Raw genomic sequence first — 23194 nt, 5'->3', positions numbered from 1 at the left:
CTTTTTATTTGTTTTTGTTTCTAATGTCTCTGTAAAGCACTTTGAATCACCTTGTTGTTGAATTGTGCTATACAAATAAACTTGCCTTGCCTTGCCTATAAGTATCTGGGAGTTCAACTGGATCACAAGCTGGAGTGGTCTGCCAGCAAGGATGCTTCCTACAAAAGGGGTCTGAGCTGGCTTCACTTTCTACGAAGACTCAGATGTATGCAGCAGGCTGCTCTATATGTTTTATCAGTCTTTTGCTGCGAGCACCATCTTTTTTGCTGTAGCATGCTGGGGTGCAGGCATCAAAGCAAAGGATGCAAACAGACTGAAGAAATTCATCAGGGAGGCAGAGCTTGCCACCCTGGAGGAGGTGATCAGTGACAGAATGCTGGCAAGACTGCTGGCAATCATGTACAATGACTCCCACCCCCTCCCATAACACACTGGACAATCTGAAGAGCAGTTTCAGCAACAGGTTCCTTCAACTTTGCTGTCTGAGGGAAAGTTACAGGAGGTCGTTCCTTCCCGCTGCAATCAGACTCTTTTAATTCATCCACTTGGGTCAGGTCCACAAATGTGGAACAGAATTAATCACACCTCAGTGCACCCTGTCACTTTTGTACACATGACACATATTTGCAAACATACTTGTCCTTTTATATTTATACTTGTATCTCTATATTTATCTTAATATTTATCTACCAGTATCTCTGTTTCTACACTCATTTTATATGAGTGCTTGTTGTTTGTTGTATATATGCTGCTATGACAACTCAATTTCTCTCTGGGATTAATAAAGTTTCTCTGATTCTGAAAGTCAAGATTGACCTCTACAACAGCCATCTTCTCTGTCTTACTTTGATTCTCTTTTACAGATGACACAGACATGCCCGCCATCCAACTGGAAACTGTAACAACAGCTGATTTCCTGAATGTGATTGAACACACCAAACACTCAGCACGAAACCTGATGGACAGATACACAGCCTGGGAGAGAGAGTACCAATCAGTCTGACACTAGAACAGCACAATTAAAAAAAAAAAAATGCTGGTTGAATCATTTGTTTTCTTTTTTTATTTTCTGAAAAAAAATATACAACCTAATACAACGAAACTTTTGTTATGGTGACTGGTACTTTGAGTCAGACTACTATAGCATGACTATTTCAGATTTATCAGGATGTTCTGAGGAAAATAATTTCATATCTTAAGTCTCTCCACTGTTGAAACATTAGCAGTGTTACTTGTGCAAATGAAACAGGAAGCTTATTTTTACTTGGTGCTCAAAGCAGATTCTGCAGGATATGTTCAACAGCATCTGGGAAACTGTCACATATCAGGTGGGGAGCTGGGCTTATTTTATTCTCATCGCCTTCTCTGTATTTACCTAAAACATAACAGGAGAGAAGATGGTTAGCAACAAGGAAAAAAAAATTATGATAGATGAAGTAGCTAGAAATGTAGCTTCTAATAAAGACACCACAGTGGAAGAGAAAGCTGAAGATGAAATGAGAAGCTGACTGTTTCTCAGCTCACCAGTTCTGACAAGAATACCCAACATTCCTGAATTTTGAGCCCCGCCTACATCATCTCTGGCGTCCTGTTGGAGAAAACAAACAAAAAAAATGCACAGACCTACTTTTAGTAAATTGTGAGGGTGTTAATCAGTCACAGGCTGGTGAAGAAATATATATCACAGGGCCACTCAGTGTAAAGACCACCATTTTATTTTAATGTTACCACTAGGAAAAAAAAAAAGATTTAACATTAGTATATCTTGTAAGAGGTACTAAAACTGTCAACAGCAACAATAACATTACAATAAATGGTTATACTGTATACAAGAGAAAGCCAAAAACTCACTTTCTGTCAAAAATGATAATATACTTACATCGCCTATCATGACAGCTTCACTGGGGCTACATCCTAAATCAGACAGAGCCTATTTGAAGAAATGAGAAGAGGCTTCAATGGTTGTTAGTACCAAAAAGCATTAAAAAAAATCAAATACTAAACACAAAAAGATTGTATAGATGTTATAATGTCAAGTAAGTACCTGACGTGTCTGTTATAAAATCAACAATTGTCTTATTATATGAGGAAAAATAAAATCAAAATAAATTCCACACCTGTGTAAAAAATGTCTTTTCAGGCTTTCCAACTACAGTAGCTTTACAGTCGGTGGCATACTCCAGTCCCGTCACGAAAGGCCCGGGTCCGAGGGCCAAACCATCCTTACGTTTGTAGTAGCGAGCCTTATGGATGGCGATGAGAGGAGCTCCATCCAGAATCATTCTTGAAAGGAATACACATTTAAAACAATGACATTTTAGAAAACAAAATCACAAACACCAAGTTTATTATATGTTCTCATTTTTCAAGAAATAAGACATAACTGCACAAATATGCCCAAATAAAACGCTTGCTTTGCTACTACTGTATATCAAAAATAAATAAATAAATAATACAAAGTATCTGATATTTTTGAGTAAAAATATCAGACACACTGAAGATTTTGCTGATATATGTCAGCTGCTAAACTTGACCAAGTTTAACACCTGAAAGCCTTGTTGAGTGTGGAGTAGTTGAAGTGATCAGGAGCAAGTCCAATGACGACAGCATTCGGCTCTGACGTCTCAATCCCTGCAAAAGGAAGAAAAAATATATAACTGGAGGTTTTTTAATAAATTATTATTCATCTATATAATTTTATAGTAACTGCTAAAGAGATATCGATTTATGAATTCTTTGTGCTTCATTTTTAACAAAATGCTTGTAGACAATTAGAATTTTTTATAAAGCTATAATGTCTTAAACATAAATAGTTTATCCTATTTGGTTACTGAAACAAATGATAATTAAAACAACATAAATTCAGGTCTACCTCTCTGTCACTCACACACACACACCACCACACACTCTCAACTTCGTACCAGTGAAATCTTCCAGGGCGCTGTCTTCCACCAGCAGCAGGGGTCTGTGTTGTTTCTGCTCTAACAAACTCCTTGCTGCACTCAGAGAAGTGAAGATCTCATTTTCCTGTACAGTAAAGGTCATTTTTCAAGATCACATAAGGCAGCACTCTCGAGGTCAAAATGGCATCACAGTCCTTTCAGTTTGTTGATTTATTAAGTAAATCTCCAGTTTTGCTTTTCTTCGCCTAATTTTGACTTCTGCACAAACATTCTTTTCATCACTTTACTTTTGGGAAAAAACAGACATTACAAAACAAGATCACAGCGGTTCCCCTTCTAAAGGTCATTTTGATTTCTTTTGGTACTGCAGTAAAAGTTTCTGCTATAAGAAAGGGTGTGGCTATTTCACCTGGAGGTTAAAATTGAGGCGTTGCAGCCTTTCAAATAAGATCCTCTTACTCTCCTTGGTTGTGTTGGTCACAAACTTGACAGCTACAGACGCCTGCCGTAACCTGATAATGCACAAAAGAAAACACCTAGCAATTCAAACCATGTTTACAATTCACAGCACTCTATCACAGGAAAAGAACTGATCTAAGATAAAGATATGCAGCAAGCATAAGACAGAAAAAGGTTTTTGAGTAGTGTTCAAGTAATTTAAAAAATTTTTTTCAGTCTTTCTTTTCATTCATAGAGTAACATCCTGACTCTCTATGCGCCATTTTAGGTCTGATTTTTTCCCTCCTGCCATCTACCTGTTAAGGGCATCCTGCGCCCCGGGCACTGCTGTGTCTTCTATATGCAGAGTTCCACTCAGGTCAATGAGCACAGCCTTCAGCGCTCGCCTGCCTGCCATCCTGGAGGCCTGCACAGGAAAGAAAGGCAATGATGTCACGAGAAGTCATTTTCTTAATAAATTAATCTGTTATTTTCGTAAGGAAACACTAAAAATTGTAATATAAGGTGAATGATATTCTGTAATCTAAATTTATCTGCATTTATTCAGATTTACAGACAAAAATCGTAGTATTTACAAAGTCAGAACTGGGGAATTTGGGACATTTCCTTTTTGTTGTTGCTTAAACTAATGATCAAAATCCTCTTTACAGTGTTTTCACTTGTTGTGAACTAATCTGAAAGAGCACAAATACAGGATGTTCTTAACATTTTAGATAACACATTAGATAAGACCTGTTTGGAACGCAGTATCTGATTACGATTTCTAAACCGCTACATATGACCATCGTCCACTGTAAATGGAGCTTTAGTTGTTTTTTTTTTTGTTTTTTTTTTAAAAAAGCTTATTCTTTGATAACAATTTATTATTTTGGAGATTATATGTTTATAATCATAATTCACAGTGGTGGTGGCAGAATCTGTCAGATTACTGGCCAAACTGAGAGGATTACTCACCAGTTTCTGTTATGGGTTTCTGCCGAGAATGCAGATTTATGGATCTGTAGGTATTTGATTTCAGGCTATGAGTCCCTATTATTTAGACATACTTGGATTTGCGTCGTGTAGTTATCAGTGCAAGGGTACAATTAATGCTCTTAATACCCACCTAAAACCACACACACACACGCAAACGCAGAGCGTGTAAGGCTACCTATCTAACATCTGCAGTCATCTCTACAGACAACAGAAAAAATACTGAACTGTCAAGAAAGTGCTAGGATAAAAATAATAAACCTGGTTTATGTGTGTGGTAAAGGTACTAAATTATAACCTAAAGATGTAGCTTAACAGGCTGTCAGTCTCTTACATTCAGGCCTGATGTATTGTACAACATTACTCCACTTTGTATGTTTATTTAATATCTGGCACACTTGTAGCGTGCGTACAGTGAAGTGGGAAACAGGCAGGAAAAGAATAAAATCTAACACATATTCGTATCTCGTACACATTTGTCGTTCCATATTTAAAGCTTTCAGCACTTACTAATTGTACTAAACATTGTAATGGCTGGTTTTTGAGAAAAGGTGTATAAACTGATGTGTTGTCTGTTTGACAACTTTAATATGTACTATCCGTATGATAATTGAATCGAATAAAAGCATACATAAAACTGTTAATACATCTTTGAATAGAATTAGCATTAAAAGATCTCATGACAAAACTTTGAAGCAAAAACAGGTTTGGTCCTTGGGAGATAGACAAAAACACAAGGGAGGAAGGGTTTTTTCGAAAGCTATTTAGTATTTTAAATAATATTTCTGAACCACTCTTTCAAAAACCGGGTTTACATGCTGTATCAGGAGAGATGTAATGTACACAATAACAATAAATAAGCTTTAGTATTTTGTGCATGAATTATTTTCAAACTCATTGTGATGAGACAGAAAATGGTTCGAATGTTTTCGGAATTATATACATGACACAATAATTTAAAAAACCTTTATTATTCATTCTCAAATGAGAGAATTAATGATAAAAGTTTCCATTTATATAAAAGGTACAAAAGCGCTACAAACTGACCTACTGAGAGCGTAAAGAGCCAGTACAGCTAACCTTCAACAGCATCAGCAGCAACCCTCCTACTTCCTGTTGACGTTTTCTTCTTCGTAGATTTAAAATGGGTTTGTTATGTGGTCACTGCTGACCCCTGCAGCTCAAATGAAGTACAGGATTATGTTTTCAAAACAGAAAAAAAAACTTGTGTTCTACATTTTTGTGGAGAAAAAAATTTATCTTAGTACCATATGTTTAATATCACTCTCTCTTGTCAATATCAATCTCTTTTTGTCGTGTTATTATAACTTATATTTTTTCAATTTCTATATTTGTAATCAGTTAAGAGGGTTATCCTTAACCACTTAATCACTCATTAGAATAATAAAAAACATATGTGTCCCATCACACTAACAAGTAACAGATGTATCGCATTAGTGGGTCGCTCAGTGCATTCGGATAGATTTAATATGGTGGGAGGTATTAACGCAGCGATAAAGACCTTCTCTCTACAGGATGCCAGAGGCCGCTGTTCAAATCCTCTTTGCATGTTACCTCCACATAGTGAATAACAACTGTTGTTTTTTTAGCTTTCTGGGTTTATTTTTTGCATAAATATTTTGAAGCGCACATGATAGATGTGGAAAACATGAAAACATAAGCTAATCCCACAATGTAAATGTATTAATTCAGTACAATATCTTAAGGTCCTTCCAACAAAAACACAACTTTAACATATTGATCTGTTTCTGATTTTAATTCTGGTTTATTTTCAGTAGCTCTTTCTTTTTACACTTCCTCTGGCTCTTGCTATTGCTCTGTTGTTATTAAATTATATAATTTCATCTGTAACACCTGTAGCCTTCTCGCTTCCCTGCACTTTTTTCCCCATCTAATATGTATTTTAAAAACTGTAATCAGTGATTTGATCTGTGTTGTATTTTGTTTTTCTTTAAACTGTTGTATATATTTTGTATTGTTTCACAGAATGGGTATTTTTCCATTATAGCTACAGTAAATTCAATTCTCTCAAAAAATATTTTTGTGATTTATTATTAACGGCCCACAGATCAAAACACCACACATCCTGACCTGTGTTTTGCAGACACATATTCAGATATAATTGCGTGCTTGCTTATAGTTTTTTTCCTGACCTCCAAGCTAAACGAATCACATGTCAAAGTGGCTTTACAGCACAAATCTCTCTGATAAACATATGCTTGTAATTCCAGCAGATCCCCTCTTGCACTCGCACCCTCCTCCATCTAATGTTAATAAAAGTGGAGCTTAGCTGGATAGAGAATGGTGATAATTCACTGCATATGGAGATTATTAATGATGTGGAGCTGGACAGACAGAGAAAAAGGAAGTTGAGAGAAATAGTGTATGTGAATATTTACACAGTGATATCCTTTATCCAGGTACAAGTGCTCGCTTTTGGTCAAGTGAGAGTAAAATTTTAAAAAAGGGAAATTTGTTAAAAAATACTTTTAATAAAGAGCGATGCATGTGACCTTTGTTCCCCAGTAAATCCAAACACAAAGTTGCTATTTATTAAGTGTATCCAGCTAAGATATACAAATACTCAAAATTTTAAATTCCTTATTATTTGTATGTAATACTGTAGCTTTCTTTTAATTTTTCTATAGTCTTCAGGAATAGTTCTCCAGGCATCATGCAGGACATTCAAAGCACTTCTTTGGATGTTGGCTGCTTCAATAATACAGATTCCTGGGCTCTGGGAAGGGCAATCCATGACTGAGTGATTTATTTATTTATTTCAATTCTAGGTATGCTTTTACTGCACTGGCAGTGCATAGAATCATTGAAAAAACTGAAAAATACATCTGTTGCTGTTCAGCTTTCCAGATGGTATTACAAGGAGGGTCAAAATCCTATGGTACTTTTCAAGATTCAAGACGTTTATTGTCATATACACTGCAAAACACAAATAGTTATGCTGCAATGAAATTCTTACTTTGTGAGTTCCCTTCACACAACTAAGTAAACAACTAACTAACAAATCTCCACTTTGAGCACAGAAAATAATAAATAGAGTTAAGTTTATTTAGTTGTGTGAAGGGAACTCGTAAAATAAGATTTTCTGCATTCATAATTCCATTTTGATGAGATCCCCAAAACCAGTGACTGAAATGAAGGCCCCAACCTCCATCTGTTCTACAGATGACTGTAAACACTCACCATTTCACCTCTTTCCTGACCTCCTCCTAAGATACTGAGGACTATCACTCCATGAGACCCATTGCTGCTGTTTTTTGGTTCAGTTCTTGTGCAATTTGGTATATCTCAGACCTTTCTCACCGTTTTCCTTGCTTAACACTGCTTCTTGACAGCCACCCTTCCACTGAGACAATTTCTGATGATGTTTTTCCTGTCCCTTAAGGACATGACTTTCAGATATGGTTCATCTGTCTTAGGTCCTCCACCTTGTCCAGTTTCCTCAGTACTTTTAAGGACACATTGCATGCTGTGCCAGAATATTCTTTGCCAAGGTTTTGGCTAATTGCTCTTTGGGAATCACCTTGTTGGTACAAGTACTATTTTATAACATTTAGAGCTTGAGTTAGGCGCATTTCTTATGATGGGCTTAACAAACACAACGATTTTTCTGAAAATAAACAAATAAAGTGTAAGGAATGCACTGAAATGAGTGCAAAAGCAGCCAATAGGCTCCAGGCTACTTAAAGACCTTCAGAATTCCCAAAGAACTATTGTTCAAGATCACTTTAGAAACATAAAAACAAACAGCAAAAAACCCCCAAAACAAAACAAGAAGTGTCTCAAGACTTCTGCACAGTACTGTATGCGAATGTGTAAAGCCACCAGGTAACCATACACTACCGTATTTTTAAATTCAGTTTCACATTGGTCACCAATGTAAATCGGCACCAACCTGACAGAGTGGACAGGCAACATTTATCTTCGTTACTTGCTACACATCTAATATTTCATTCATCAACAAAACAGCTGGAAGTTTTATCGAAATGTCATTTGTTTAAGTTTGTCTGCTGTCACACACAGAAAGCAACATAACATAAGGAATTCCACAACACTGAGTGATACATTTATTTCAAGACAGTATCTCAATTTTTGTGGCACTGAAGTGTAAACAGTTCAAAATACATTGGTCGGAGCTGCGTTTGGCAGCATTGCTTAAAATTTACATCTACACCATTTAGCCTTTTCAGTTCTCAGAGATGGGCCAATTACAAATCAATTCAACATATATATATGAAGAGATTTGTGAATTGTGTTCCTTTTTGAACCTGCTGTTAGTTGCCCCATAAATGTTTGAAAAGAAAAAACTTTGCAGGCCCATTTTACAGTATGAAGTGTCAACAAATCTGTCTGTACCAACAGGTTATTTAAATACTGATTTAAAAAAAAATATTTGCAAATGATATGATATCGGGGATCAAGATGAAACCATCATCCTGTGTGGTCATGACCTCGACAAAATTACATCAATTTTGTCGTTTTAGTGGTGATGAAACACAACAGGAAGTCTGCACCAGCTAATTTTCAGTTCTTCTTCTCTTTGCATTTAAAAATCTGCAGTTGATCTTCTATTTCAGCGCCGGCCAGTTGAAAAACATTTCCGCCCTCCCAATAACTGACAGTGGCAGAAGTCTCTAAATGGCAAAGAGTTCAGGATTTTGTGCGAGTGGCTTTTCATTGGCATGTTTGTGGTCCTCCACCTAAGTTTGGTAGGCGAAGATCAACCAAACAGCAACAACAGGACGATGCAGGCAGAATTCACTATTATCAAAGGCACTGCAAAAACAAAAGAGTACAAAACACAAAGTAATCAAACTGATTCCATCAGCAACCTCAGAAATATTACAGCTGCTAATTCTTGACTCAAATACATCTGTTGCAGAGTGAATTAAAAATTGAAGAGCACACCAGCAATTTAGCTCATTTAATACTGGGTTATTTAGGAAAAAGTTATTTGATTTTGTTAACATCAGAAAAAAAAATGTTTGTTGACAGTCATGATAAACTTAAAGTCCACCCTCTTTCATTTTTAAGATTTTGTGTATTAAACAAAAAATCCTTAGCAGATCTTAAAAATAGGCAAATGCAACTGCAAATGAATAATTACATATGACATATTACAGTGTGTCATTAGTTATTTAATGAAAGCTAAGCCAAAATGCAGAAGCAGTGTGTGAAAAACTAATTGCATCTGATTCACTAACTTGTAAAATCACCTTTCATCAGTCTCTAACGTGATTGTGGATCGGCCCACTCTTCTTTTCAGGGTTGCTTCAGTTCATTGATATTTGTGGTCATTCATGTGCACACAGTTCTCTTAAGGTCCTGCCACAGCATTTCATTGGAGTTGAGTTTTGGACTTCGACTGGGCCACTGAAGCATTTGAATTCTTATCCTTTTTCAGCCATTCTGTAGTAGATTTGCTGCTGGGATTGGGATCATTGTCAGCCTGATTGACCTAATTTTGGCCGTGACCAAAACAACCCCAAATCTCCACTTTGGTCTTGTGTCTGTCCAAAGTAAGTCATGCACCCTATCCGTGACATCCTCCTCTGACACACCAACCCTCTGAATGTCCTCTTTCACTACATGAAACTCATAAATCCTGGCTACTCTGGTCACTCCCAATAAAAATCTCAGCTTAAACTGTGCCACCTCTGTTTCCAAACCATATAAAACAGCAGGTCTCACTACTGTCTTTTAAACATTCCCCTTCACTCTTCCTGCCATAAATCACTCTTAACACTTATCTCCACCCCGTCTCTCCTTTCTTCTTCACCTCTCTTGTGCACTGCCCCAGGTTTTTAACCTCAAGCCTTCACTACCTCTACTCTGTTGTATCTTCACAGTTACAGTTAATATGAGAGTACATTTACCTATTTTTAAGATCTGCTAAGGATTTATGAACAATACAGCCTACCGACCTCTCATGACAGTCCGGACTGAGCGGATGAGATTGAGAATCTGGGCTTTGATTCCTGGATCATCTCCAAAACCTCCAACTCCCTGGTCAACACCCCAACCAACTGCAGACACACGGAGAAATAAAGGAGAAGAGAAAGTACAGGAGACAGATGGGAAGAAAGATGAGAAACACCAGTAAATGAGATAGCAGATGCACGTATACATGTTTATTTTCCAGTTTTAAAAAAAAAAAGACCACCAGCTTTAATGTTATTCAAAACATTGCATTTTTTTCTCTGTAATGCTCAACCCTTAATTCTTCCTTATAAATCCCAAACAAGAGCCTCTCCATTAACCAAGAGGCAGCCTGCTAAGTGTATACGCGTAGCTAGCTGCTTTTAACCAGTTATTTCACTATATGATGTACGTGACATAAAATACACTTAAACACTTACTCTTGCTGAGAAATCTCTCCTCATGCAACACAGCGATTGCATTGGTACACAGAATAGCGGTCTGGATGAGAGAGTAAAGAGTAAACGCCATGCTGGCAACTTCTTCTTCTTCTCCTCCTTCTTCTACCGCCACTCCCAGAGATGCTGCTGCCGTAAACAGGCATGCCGACGTCGTGCAACAGACGTAGCCAGATTCACACACACGCGCAATGAATATTAAGTGACCACATCACTCGATTACTCTTTTCTTATACTGTTTTATTGGTGTTTTTCCATCCTATTTTCATTTGATTTACCTGCCCTGTTGTTTTATGCCATTTTAGCTGTTTGGCTGTTGTTTTGAATTGGTCTTATAAATCAGTTTGACTTCACTCTTACCTTTTTTTTTTCTTTTTTTTTTATATTTCTACAGCATCTTTAAGAGGCAACACAAGCATGCATGCAGATCCCCAAGTGCTTGCTTATTGCAAACTTGATCCACTCATTCACACATACATTTACACAAGCACCTTTTTCTATGGCTAAGCAAGCTTAACTTAACAGTCCCACACTCACACTCTGATGGATGCACTGAGCATTCAATATCTTGCTGAAGGACAGTTTGACATATAGAAAAACACTTACTTCTGACTAGTCATAATAATAACCGGGATCTTCTTAACAGCCTGCTTTTAGTTTCAGAAAGAACTTCATGTTCTGGGTAAAGGGACTCTATCCACACAAACATGAACTAGTCCTCCGCATTCAGTTTTTCATATAGACTTTTAATTTACACATAAATAGTAGAGAAACTACAAGAACATTCTGAAATACATCTGCAATAACAGCTTCTAATGATAACATTTTCTCAGTAAATGACAACTTTGTCCATTTATTTTATAAACAAGATGAGTGGGTTGTCACTTTTGCTCTTTTTGATTTTGCTCAAACATCACCATCATCGCCACCACCCCTGTGTCTCTTTCTTTTTCATTTCACATTATAATAAATAGTATTATCACAATTGGGGTCTCAGGAGTTGATACTCAAATAAATAAACAAAAAAAAGCAAAAAAACAAAACAAAACGCACACACACACACATAGAGATAGGTAGAATGACTGTGAAGATCAGTATTCACATGTATGACATTTTATACAATAAGGTGAAATAATTTACATATAAATATACAACACTGACAAACTTCAGGCCTTTGCTCTCGGATGCTCTTTCTGGAGAGAAAGCACGTGTACAGAGTTTTTCATTTCCAAAACAACGAGGCAGATTCTGCAGCTGATGGCAGCAATATTTATTTAGTGATAATCATAATAATAATAATAATAATGGATTGGATTTATATAGCGCTTTTCAAGGCACCCAAAGCGCTTTACAATGCCACTATTCATTCACTCATGTAAGATGTTACAACAGGAAAACGTCTTGTGGGAGAATGAACCATACCTTCACTGTGTCTTACAGCTGCTCAGTTCCATATGGTACACAGTCTACAGTTAATGTGACACAGGACAGCATTTCAGGTAACTCTGACTTTATAAATAAAGTATTAAATATAATCAGATATGACATTAATTACGGACAAGGTAAAAACGGTGGTTTTGAAATGCTGTTAATAGAGTTGTAAACTGCAAAATTTATGAATATATATATATATATATATATATAATATATATTTATATATATATATATATATATATATATATATATATATATATATATTATATATAATATATATATATATATATATATGTGTGTGTGTATGTTTTTTTGTGGTACCATGTTGTAATAGTACCATTGTAAATATCAGTGCTTTATTTATTTATTTATTTTAATTCATCTGACATACTAAACCAAGGTTCTGTGTGTCCAGCCACTGACAAACTGGTGGTGGTGGCTCGTGTTTACAGGGAATGATTAGAGTTGAACATGATGAAGTCCCTTTGGGATCAAATGTTGATAATAAATAAATGTTGTCGTGCTTGTTTCTCTTCAGGGCCATCACTTGGTGATACAAATACAACCTATCTTAGTTCTTTTCCATCCAGAGTTTGGCCAATGTACAGTTGAGCCCACGGGCAGATAAAAACATCCAATCTTTATTTACTTTTTTTTATGCCTGGAAATTAGTTTTCTGACATCTACAACTGCCTTCCTGGTGGTCCTCAAAGGCCGAGGTTGCTTTGGTCCCGGTTGGCTAATGCTTTGAACATGACTGCCAACACACTCGCAGTGTCACAGGTTTCAGTCAATTAAGTTCAGTTAGGGAACTTGAACCAGGGAAGAAGAGGAAAAACTTTAGAAATCTTTTACCAGTATGATGTCCCACAGCCTCATATGAGTTCTTAGCAGGCAGTGTGTAGAGAGCAACTAACAGAGGTGATATCGAAGAAGCAGCAGAATAATTGCTGTCCCGCGAAAAGTAATATAATGTATGATATAGTTTCACATCCTCTCTGTCGGTGATGGTCTCTGTCAGTTTTCTGTGTGCTAATCCTAAAAAAAAGGGAAATTACATTAGTTTTACATTCAGGGTAAGAGTTTTTCCATACTGATTTAACTGATTGTTTAGAATCACCCCAGAAAATTATAATAAAATTTAGCCAGTAATGCCAAATGTGTTAATGCTATAAGACAGTTTATTATCAATCAAATGAATATTAAGTATATTTCACTGTCTTGCCATTATCTCTATTATGATGTAAATATGAGGCTTAATAATGTGCAGCTTGTCAAACGCTTTTTATGTGATAACTATTTGTTTATACATTTCTTCAAGCTTCATTTTAAATTTACTGAAAAATATTCACCTCTTCGCTACTTGTTGAGATGGGAGCTGATCTTTTCTTTTCTGATGATGTTTGCGTAGGGAATCTGAAAGGCAAAAACACGACATAAAACGTTACATTCTTCCTAAAGAAATACCTTTAACACTGAAAAAGGTTCTCTAAAGTAAACTTTACTATTATGATTTTATCATTGGTGGAAATATGAAAATCCAAAACTCTAGCCAAGCTGGTGAAAGTAAAAGTCTGTCAACACAAATTAAACATTTTTTGGAGTTCATTTGCATGTCTGTGTGAAATTAATGTGTCATTACTCTCAGACAGATCCATCTGCTGGTTCTAGACACATTTGTCAATTGTTTACGTGAGTATGTGCATTTGGTGTGCACATACAGGCTTATAAATTAGCTTGAACCCATATTCATAATCGCCTGCCTTTGTGATTACATGAATGCATGTTCTTGTGTGCGTTTTGGCGCACGCCTTGCCACTGTGTGCACACAAGCGTGTACAGTGGTGGCATGTGTCAGAAAACAAAGACAAACAGCGTCTGTCAGCCTGTCTGCCAGCTGCTCCAGTGATTGATGTCGACGGAAACACTCAGATGGCTGCAAAGGAACTTCTCACCCGTGAAAGACAAACTAGATGATTGGCTCTGTCATATGATGGAGAAATAAGCAAACGCATGTGTCCGGTCAAGTCCTAGTGATGGCTTCATTTATTCAGCCTTTAATTTTTGTTTTTGTTTTAACCCATGGCAAGGATTTCCCAAGTATGCATACAATCTCTAGCAGTAGTCAGAGAATTGACTGGCACATTTCCTCATCGGTTTTTGATTTTTTGTTGTTTCGGTTGATGTGATGTCACTGTGTTTTAGTAAGTACTGCATAATTAGTCTTAATTATATTTTTTCTCAAAATCCTTGCAGACAATTTTTAAGGCAATCATGAAGATTTTCTTTTAATTTGTGTATCTAAAAAAGGGTGTTTAATTTGTCATTTAAAAGCATATTTCCATCAGTGTTAAGCACTAACATTAGTAGTCTTACCATCTGTAACTGTTGGACCATCTCCTCTCTGTAGGCGAGCTCTCGTTTCATCTGATCTTGAAAATTGTCTGAAATTAGCGAACAATAAAAACAAACCTTGATTAGGTGGCGCGTGTATTGTCATTTTGGAAAATTGGAGTGATAAAGACAGCCGATGACAGAAAAGGGTTGAGCAAAAAAAATCGGGGAAAATAAAAAACTGAAAGGTAAAAATGGGGATAAAGGTAAAGGTGTAAGAGACTGTAAGAAAGACAGAAAAGGAGAAGTTGCCCTTCAGAGTATGGAAACTAAAAGGAAATCAGGGTAAGGGGGAAAAAAACTGACTTACGGAAGACAGGAAATGGTGAGGTGCCCTTCAAAGCGTGAAACTCTTGCTCCAGTCTCCTCCTGAAGTCGATCTGTTCCAGCAGAACCTTCTGGAGCTCTTCTACAGAAGGACAGAAGAAAGCAGAAGGAAAATATGAGAAATGTTGCATTAAAATATTCTCTCACAATCTCACAAATGTCCATCTAGTATAGATTACTAGTTTTCTATGGTCAGTGCAGCTGAGATGTGCTCAAACAGCCCTTACCTTTCTCCATGCTCTCAACATCCTTTTTCAGCTGCACAGGAGAAGCAGCACCCTGGCTTTGATCGCCTGAAAACATGAAGAGACTTAATTTCAAACTTTGAAATTAATTGTTAACTAAACTGGGATTTGATCCACGAACAGGAAATGAGTACAAAACAAACAAATAAAAATAATGAATTTAAGGCCATGCTCATAAACTATAAATGATCTTGAAATCAGTTATTCAAAAGCAACCGGAAAAGCTACAAATGTACGTGAAGTTAAGTGAAAGCATCAGGCATCATTTGATCGGCTAAAGGAGGTTATGTCTGTTTGTTAGATCAGGATAAGGATGAGAACAGAATGTGCACGGTGAGACTCAACAAGAAAAACAACAGACTGGATGGCAAAAGTGTGAGGAAAAATTAGGAGAAACAATGTCCATAAACATTTAATAAATTAGTATGAATAACAAAGAAAAAATTGAAAAATACAATAAAATTTGCTGATCAAAAGACTGATCAAAAAGAGAGTGATAACCCTTCAGAAACTAAAAGAAGTCAGCTGACTTTGTGTGCAGAAAGCCAAAGTTAAGTGTAAGTGTAAAGTGAAGTATTGCAAAAACAACTTAACTGCAGTCTCCATTATTTGGACAGAACTACTTGGTTTTTATTTTGTCATGGACTAATTTAGTTTCCTCCTCTCTTCAGCTGTAAGTGAAGCATTGCAATTCATGTTCTGGCCTCTAGGTGTCAGTACAAGTTCATGCAAACTACTTATGATGACCGGAGACTATGACGAGCTTTACTGTTCTCGCCTCTTATTGTAATATCATGCTTCGTCCAATCTAGTCAGAGAGATTTGAGTCAATCATCTGGTGGCTGTTAAAGCTGAAGAAGGGCGGAGATGTGGAAAGTTTTGATTTTACTACAAAAGTTAAGATTTTTTGACCAATACAAGTAGTTCCTGCAAACTAAAGCAGGATTTAAAAGCCATAAATATGGTTAAAAAAAACATCCTCACAGTTAATAGTGCGAATGTTTTATAAAATATATGTTTTGTCTGTTTTGTCTTTTTTTTTTAACTCCTGGAGGATAAATCTACTTGTTGCTTTAAAAGTCTGCCATCCTCAGAACAAATATCTCCATTACATGCTGTGTTTTTCCTTCAGATTTCCAGTGTCTGCCATGGTAAGCATGCATGTGTGTGTTTGAGCTAATGTCTGAATTGTGACAATGAGGCATTGAACGCCTTAATGAAGCAAGTGAGCACCCTCGATATGTGTATCCTCCTCCAGTCATTTCATGTCCTGGCTCCTTAAGCCTCCCTATGCTTCTCTCTCTCTCATTTAGAACAGAGAGAGCTCTCCTCTCTCCTCCTCTCCTCTCTCCTTTCCTCTCCTCTCTCTGTCTCATTTGACAAGCAAATTTGCAGACAGTGCCCGAGGATAACAACCTCGTTTGACAGTCAATTAACCGTGAATAGTCAAAGCCAAGGCGGTTTGCATTACATAAATGGAAAATTAGATTATTTTTTCTCCCTAGAAACAGAGGGAGAGTTTAAAGACAGTGGAGGGGGGTGGAGGGACTCGGAGGAATCAGGCCTTCTAATCACGTAGAGCTTCCCACCGCCCAGGGAGACGTTTGGCAATCAGGGGAAAGGTGGTCTCATTTAATTTGTTTCGTGTAATTTTTCGAAATACATTATACATTATGCACAGGGATCATTACGATGTGTGTGCGTGTAGGGGTTGAGGGAATGGGGGGTAGATATAAATGTTGGCACAGATGTCATAAAGCACTTTTAATGTCTTCCTGACAGATATAAAAAGGTAATAAGCTGTGATCTTTTTCAAACGGGAAAGGTTTTTTTGCGCTGAGAAAGGGGAAAAAGGCAATTATGTCGGGGGCGATATGGGTCTGGGATGGAGATTGCCAGCGCGGCTGCTTATCTCTGAGCTGATGTTTTCTTGTTGAACTATAACGGCCCCCCTAAGAGTAACAGCCCTAGCGACAACGCCACTAAAGAGAGGAGCCGTGGCAGAGCGGCGAAAGAGGCAGCTTTGCACTGCTGTTTCATCTCTGTGTGTATTTATATGAATCCCTTAACTTGCCATCTGAGAGGACATGGAGATGGAGATGGATAAAGCTTAAGAGTCAAAGGCTTTCCCTCACTGACTGAACTGTTCTGAATGTCATTTGTGTAAGAAATCAGTGTCGTTTTGCAAATAAAGTCATAAAGTGTCAGTTTTTAATCAGCATTTTAATCACAAGTAGGTTTACTTTCTAATATAAATAATAATCAGTGTCATCAAACACCAAATATAAGCAGACGGTACCCATTCCATCCCAATAATTGTACTTTCAGTGCCTGATTTGCCAGTTTCAACTTTTGCCTTTAGTTTATTTTCTGTGTTCTATCTGAATGTAGCTGTTTTGCAACCACTTATAAAAAAAGAATAAATACAAAAACGTGAGTTTTTATACCTGAGTTCTCCCTCCAGTAGTCCGGGGCCGACGTCTCAGTCTCTGGTACAAAGAAACTATTCTGTTCTTTTGTTTCATCTGAGAAAAGATGAGAGCGAAAGACAGGAAGACAGACAGGAAGAGAGATTCAGTAAGGGCCATTGGCTGAGCTGGTTATCCGGACACATGGAGATAACTAAGTGTACGCATGATGTGTGCGTCTCCTTTGTGTGTATGCATTTGGGAGCTATGGTCGAGCGTACGCATGTGTGTTTGTCAACGCACTGCGAGAAAACACGGGGAAGACATTTTCTCCGGGAAAAGGGTCAGAGTGGGAGATGAGAGGAGCAAATGAAACGTCACAGGAATATGAGCCTCACAGGAACACAGGGACACTATAAAACCACTCACTCAGACAATAAATGAAACAAAGATGCTATAATACAACAGACTCGGACATCTGATGAAGCAAATAGTAACAGTTTGCTGAAATAGATTGTGTAATGCTATTTGATGAAACAGTGTAAAAAACATTTGATGAAACTGAGACATCGTAAAACAACTGCAGGGTGGAAGATGTAGCGTCCAACAAACCATGCAACCAATATAGTGATTTCTGGAGATTATATATGAAAGATTATTTGCTGTTGCAAATTTGATGGAGAAAAAAAAGGATGATGCTTAATGTGCTTTTTAACTTTTGTGTCAACAACTATTTTTCAGTTTCAAAATGAATGCATTTAATTAGATTTCTGCAATGCCGCGTTCTGTGTTGTGGAGACTTTAAAATGAAAAACTGTTCCAAAAGATTAAAACGTTTGCGCTTACCGGAAATGCTGGAATTGTCTTTGGTTGCATATGCAGGAAGTCCTTCGTCTCTGTTTTTGTGAACCTGGAAATCAAATATAGTTGATAAATATTTAATTTAAGACAATAAATTTAAAAAACTGGAACATGCACTGAGGCAGGGCAGTCTGATTCTGATAATACTAATACTACTAATAAATTAATCTGCAATATACTGGAGACTATGCTTTTATTCCTCAAAATGAATACTGAGATAAATCTGCAGTGTGTTGCTAGATGATAGTTTAACCCCCCCCAAAGAAAACCATCGTCAAAATTGAACCTCTACTTCCTCCTCCTCTACTTCCTCCTCCTCTTGGAGGTCTGGTTAACATGGGAGTCGACAGGTTAAAGATTAGAGTTGCCCTAACAAGCTGGGGTGACAGAGGGAGAACGAACACAACGTGGCCATTAAACAAGCCACACCTGGGCCTATTAGCTAGTATCAGAGTGAGGTGACTGTTTTCATGTCTACGGGGAGAAACCAGCCTATCAATCTGCTTATGCAGATCACACCACTGCCTGACTGCGGCACCATTTAAATAATAATTAGCTAAAGTGGCCTGTGGGGATATTTACGTTTTTGTAAGCTGTGTCCTCCCGGTGAGGTGGGGTGGAGCTTGAGAGAGGTAAGCTGGCAGGAGGGGAGGTGGGCAGACTGGGAGACTCCTGCTGGATCGGATCTGAGGAGGATCGAGGGGACGTACCGGGATACATTGCGCCACTCCCTCTGTCTTTCCCCCTATCCTCTCCAGCATTGTCACTCAGCGCAGAGAGGTACAGGTTGGTTTGAGTCTGTGGTGGTCTGTTTGTAAAGCTTCCCTCCTCTTCATCATCTTGCTTTGATGACTCCACATCCACTTCCCCCTCCTCCTCGCTTTCTGCTCCCTCCGGTTCCCCATCACCTCCACTTTCACTTCCATAGCTGCAACTGCTAGTTGGTGATAGCCGCGGGTGTTGGTCTGATCTGGTGACTACAAAGTCTTCATCCGTTGCTCCAGTGACCCCTCCGCCATTGCTGTGGAGCTTGGCAATGCTTTCTGCATCTTTGATGACAGGTCGGAACGCAGAGCCATAGCTTGACTTCCTTGACTGGAGAGTTGGGTTCTCCAGTAGTTTGAGCCAGCCCTCTGAGGTGACAGGGCGAGGGTCGGTGGTAACTGTTGTACACTCTGTGTCAAACAGCCCAGATTTGGGTGTGGTGGACCCGCCACTGGGAGTCATAGTTGCATTGATCCCACTTCCATTTCCACTCACAGCTCCAGATTCACTGGGGTCTGAGAGATCCAGGAAGGCCTGCCTCAGTGAGGGGTTGTCTGTCAGGGAGGAGAGTGTGCTGGGCTGAGGATGGATGTAAGTGGGGACAGGGATTCCTCCTGCTGCTCTTGGTGGCCAAAACATGCAGAAAGGAGGATAAAAAGAGTCTTTTCGACCGGGCCATAAAAGACCAGACAACCCTGCCCCTTTCTGTCCAGCTGGCACATCACTGTCCTCTTTTTTCTGCTGGCAGAGGCCAAATGCTGGAAAGGGATAAGGGGAGGGGAAGAGTGATGTAGGAGGGAACTTCTGCAGCATGCCGAAACCTTTGCTTGGGACAGGAATGACAGGGTAACTACGTGGTGTCTTACGAGGAGAAAGACTCCCTCCATCCAGATCATCCTCATCTTCAAAGCGGGTTCTTTTCTGAGCACCCAGCTCAGGTCCCATTACGTGAGGCACCACTGAACCTGACAGACTCTTCATGGGACCCATAGCAGAACAATGGGAAGACGAGGGCAAGGCTCTCTTTCGGCTGCCTCCATTGAACATAGCTTTGACATCTTCCCATGCATAAATTAACTCCTCTGGTGGATGTTTGTCGGTTAGTTTGAGGTGTCGTCGCCAGGAATTAAAGTTGGCAGCATCAGGCTGGGTATATTTGGTTTCTGGTGTTGAGCGGTGGGAATGGAAAATAAACTTATTTGGGGAGAAGTACATGTTGCAGAAGGAACACTTGATGCATTTGGCCCTTGAACTATTGTAGCGTGCAGGAATGAAGTTACCACGGCAACCCCAGGCGCACTCATGCGTTACATCGAAAGCAAAGTTGTCAGGGAGTTTCGGTGGCGAGTTCTCTCCGAGAAAGGACTTGCACAGACGCTCAGCTTCACGCTTGGTGATCATGCCACAGCGTCGTGACGAGATGGGCATGGCGCCGGCCCTTCGGAGTATCTCCAGCTGAACCGGCGTGCACTGAACACAGGTGATGCCCAGTGCCACCCGACGATTGTGAATCTCATTATAACTGTAATTCTTGAGGAGTGTGTTGGAAATCTGCGCCAAGCAAAGTCTCTCTGTATTATCTATGACCAGTGATACAATGGGAACGCCATAAAGGAAGACCTGGCCAACCTGGTTGGGTTTGAGTGGTGAGGAGGAAGAAGAAGGAGAGGGTGACGATAAGGAAGAGGATGAAGAGTGGTGATGGGTGGGCCTGGGTGGAGTCAGGGGTTCCTGTTGGTAGGGGCCTGTTGAGCTTGTCATTATGATATCAGTAGGGCTTGAAAGATGAGTCTTGTCCATGCTCGGATAAAAAGTAAAAAAAAAAACCTGGAAAGAAAGAAAGAAAGAAAGAAAGAAAGAAAGAAAGAAAGAAAGAAAGAAAGAAAGAAAGAAAGAAAGAAAGAAAGAAAGAAAGAAAGTTCAACATTTATTAATTCATAAATAACCCTTTAAAACAGTTTACGAGCGCTTCTCTATCTGTATTATCAGCAATATGAAATGAGTTTCTTATTACCTAATATACACTTCGACCAAATAAATATTCCTCAAAATAATAAATAACAGAGAAGTGGATAAGGGAGAGCAAAGAGAATAAATAAAAAAAATCCAGTGAAATGCAACATTTTAATTAAATGTATCTGATTACCCTTTCAAAATCTGTTTTTTAAGAAAGTTAACAATTAATTTAGAAATATTTTGACATCACAGCTAAATGCTTATTTTAATATTTTTAATGTATTTTAATTTCTGACTATTCTTGCAATTTCATAAGGGGCACAGAAATTGAAGCTGAATTGTGCAGATGGAATATTATTGATGTTACTTGTTTTGATGACAGCAAATATATTTTTTTAATGCTCAGGAGGTATATCTTGATGTGGCTCCTGCAAATTTTTGAATTATCAAATGGGAAAAATGATTCAGGAGGATGAGGAAACACTCTTTCATAAGCACTGCTGTGAAGTGTACTTTAAAAAAAAGAATCATTTAAAAATAATTTAAAATAAAATAATGCAAATACCACCAATGGCACATACGGTATTTTAATAAGGTTGCATATAGTTATTATTATTATTTCTGTACCATTCACAAGGCTTTGCTTATATGATGCCAATCTTATTGCCTTTAATAGAACTGTGGCACTTCAGATGTCCCATTCGTGCGTTACTTCATATACTTTTTATTGTGTTTATTTATTGTGCTTATTTTAATATACCTTGTATTTTTGCATATATTTTAAGTATGATAATGATAATTACTGAATATAACGAATAGTGTAAATAAGAGATTTATATGAGCTTCTTGAGAATAAAAGTTATTTTTTGTAAATGTATTATGAATATATTGTTTTTACTTTTTTTTAGAAAGAGCAAATTTGCATGTCAGAAATTTCCATAAATCCCTTACAGCGCATCTTATGTTGGTTCTGCATTCACACTTGTGATATATTTTAAAAACCGGTATAATATTTTACAAACATTTCACAAAATTTTAAATTAAAGAGATCGTTGCTAAGTAATTACAATACATTTATACATTCTAAGAAATGTAATAATTACATTGCGTATTACAGAAAAAGGACACTGGGTCTAAGAATGTAAAACAACTGCGGTGTTTTTCTTCTTCTGTTTGATTCAACTACTCATAGGTACAGCATAAAGACGACACGCAGGACTCCGCATACCAGAACTTTAACTCAAGAATTCAGCCCGTCTTTAATTTTTACTATATTAAATTTTTTCTTTACATATTTCTTTTCTTTTTTTATGCTGTTTGTTTTTCTTTTTCTTTTTCGCAGAAAACACATATGCTTCCATTAAAGTTTTCACAAGTGGGTTTCACGTTCAACTTCGGTAGAACAAAATTAAAACAATAACCACAAAAACAACAAAATAATAACAATAATAATAACAACAACAACAAAAGCAATAATAATAACAATGTATTCCAAGGAAATAGAGGACTGTGAGTTGTACATGCATCGCATTTTCTGTCCCCACTGTTCATGTAACACAAATCGATAACAGTCTACACTTTTACAACACTTTAACCAGAGTAAGCTCGGGAATGATCAGCAGTCCTTACCTTCGACTTCTGGGGAAAATCCCAAAACGCGTCAAAAATATCCCGGTCACGAGAGAAATCGATTTATCCTGCGCAGCTTTAAAAGACTCATTTTATCACGTAAAAAAACAAACAAACGAGAAACCTTGTATCCGGGAAACACGTGGAAGCTATTTTTTATTTATTTACTTTTTAACTGTAGAGAGAGCCTGCTCATGATGTGAGTAAACTGCGGCGCTCGCGCCGGCTTTATTCCCTTTTCTGAGACACCTCGCGCAGTCCTAATCCCCCCTCCTCTCTCTCCCTCTCTCTCTCTCCCTCACGCGCTCTCTCTCTCACCCGGCAGCACACCTGCCTCGAGTTTGATTGGCGTGTGGCGCGAGCTCAGCCCACCATCCGGGACAGACACCCGCACACCTTCACGCGCGCACACAAACCTCCCACCT

General features: G+C 38.0%; 3 protein-coding genes across 4 annotated transcripts; all 3 read right to left on the bottom strand.

The window, feature by feature from the left end:
- Positions 1-1045: 1045 nt before the first annotated feature.
- Positions 1046-5499, bottom strand: hdhd2 (haloacid dehalogenase-like hydrolase domain containing 2). 2 transcript variants are annotated; one of them, XM_005931892.2, is made up of 9 exons: positions 5415-5499; positions 3659-3768; positions 3313-3415; positions 2922-3027; positions 2547-2631; positions 2118-2283; positions 1880-1930; positions 1525-1588; positions 1046-1375 (listed from the first exon to the last, which is right to left on the bottom strand). In XM_005931892.2, exons 1-9 carry the CDS (start codon positions 5424-5426, stop codon positions 1272-1274), a joined length of 801 nt encoding a protein of 266 aa, XP_005931954.1. In that variant the 5' UTR covers positions 5427-5499; the 3' UTR covers positions 1046-1271. The 2 variants fall into 2 exon arrangements, with proteins under 2 accessions (XP_005931954.1, XP_005931955.1); XM_005931893.2 differs by having other exon boundaries at positions 5382-5490.
- A 2911-nt stretch (positions 5500-8410) lies between these two features.
- Positions 8411-10892, bottom strand: ier3ip1 (immediate early response 3 interacting protein 1). The gene is made up of 3 exons (XM_005931891.2): positions 10733-10892; positions 10298-10399; positions 8411-9149 (listed from the first exon to the last, which is right to left on the bottom strand). Exons 1-3 carry the CDS (start codon positions 10821-10823, stop codon positions 9094-9096), a joined length of 249 nt encoding a protein of 82 aa, XP_005931953.1. The 5' UTR covers positions 10824-10892; the 3' UTR covers positions 8411-9093.
- Positions 10893-12485: 1593 nt separating this feature from the next.
- LOC102306946 (SKI family transcriptional corepressor 2) lies at positions 12486-23076 on the bottom strand. The gene is made up of 9 exons (XM_005931890.2): positions 22770-23076; positions 19002-21011; positions 18405-18468; positions 17598-17675; positions 15133-15198; positions 14889-14987; positions 14561-14628; positions 13537-13600; positions 12486-13222 (listed from the first exon to the last, which is right to left on the bottom strand). The coding sequence occupies exons 2-8, from the start codon at positions 20982-20984 to the stop codon at positions 13544-13546; spliced, it is 2415 nt and encodes an 804-aa protein (XP_005931952.1). The 5' UTR covers positions 20985-21011; positions 22770-23076; the 3' UTR covers positions 12486-13222; positions 13537-13543.
- Positions 23077-23194: the final 118 nt, after the last annotated feature.

The sequence above is a fragment of the Haplochromis burtoni genome, unplaced genomic scaffold (genome assembly GCF_018398535.1).
Source record: "Haplochromis burtoni strain Fernald_Lab_line unplaced genomic scaffold, NCSU_Asbu1 Contig_151, whole genome shotgun sequence".
NCBI lineage: Eukaryota > Metazoa > Chordata > Actinopteri > Cichliformes > Cichlidae > Haplochromis > Haplochromis burtoni.
This window is presented reverse-complemented; position numbering and strand designations above follow the sequence as displayed.

Coding starts and splice junctions, on each gene's coding strand:
- hdhd2 (XM_005931892.2), bottom strand. Junction 3,028..3,312: donor GCCTCAATTTTAACCTCCAG/GTGAAATAGCCA, acceptor TTTACTGTACAG/GAAAATGAGATCTTCACTTC. Junction 2,284..2,546: donor ACACTCAACAAGGCTTTCAG/GTGTTAAACTTG, acceptor ATTCCTTTCAAG/AATGATTCTGGATGGAGCTC.
- ier3ip1 (XM_005931891.2), bottom strand. CDS start 10,823: ATGGCGTTTACTCTTTACTCTCTCATCCAGACCGCTATTCTGTGTACC. Junction 10,400..10,732: donor GGAGAGATTTCTCAGCAAGA/GTAAGTGTTTAA, acceptor GTGTGTCTGCAG/TTGGTTGGGGTGTTGACCAG. Junction 9,150..10,297: donor AGTCCGGACTGTCATGAGAG/GTCGGTAGGCTG, acceptor TTGTTTTTGCAG/TGCCTTTGATAATAGTGAAT.
- LOC102306946 (XM_005931890.2), bottom strand. CDS start 20,984: ATGGACAAGACTCATCTTTCAAGCCCTACTGATATCATAATGACAAGC. Junction 17,676..18,404: donor AGACAATTCCAGCATTTCCG/GTAAGCGCAAAC, acceptor ATCTTTTCTCAG/ATGAAACAAAAGAACAGAAT. Junction 14,988..15,132: donor TGTTGAGAGCATGGAGAAAG/GTAAGGGCTGTT, acceptor GTCCTTCTGTAG/AAGAGCTCCAGAAGGTTCTG.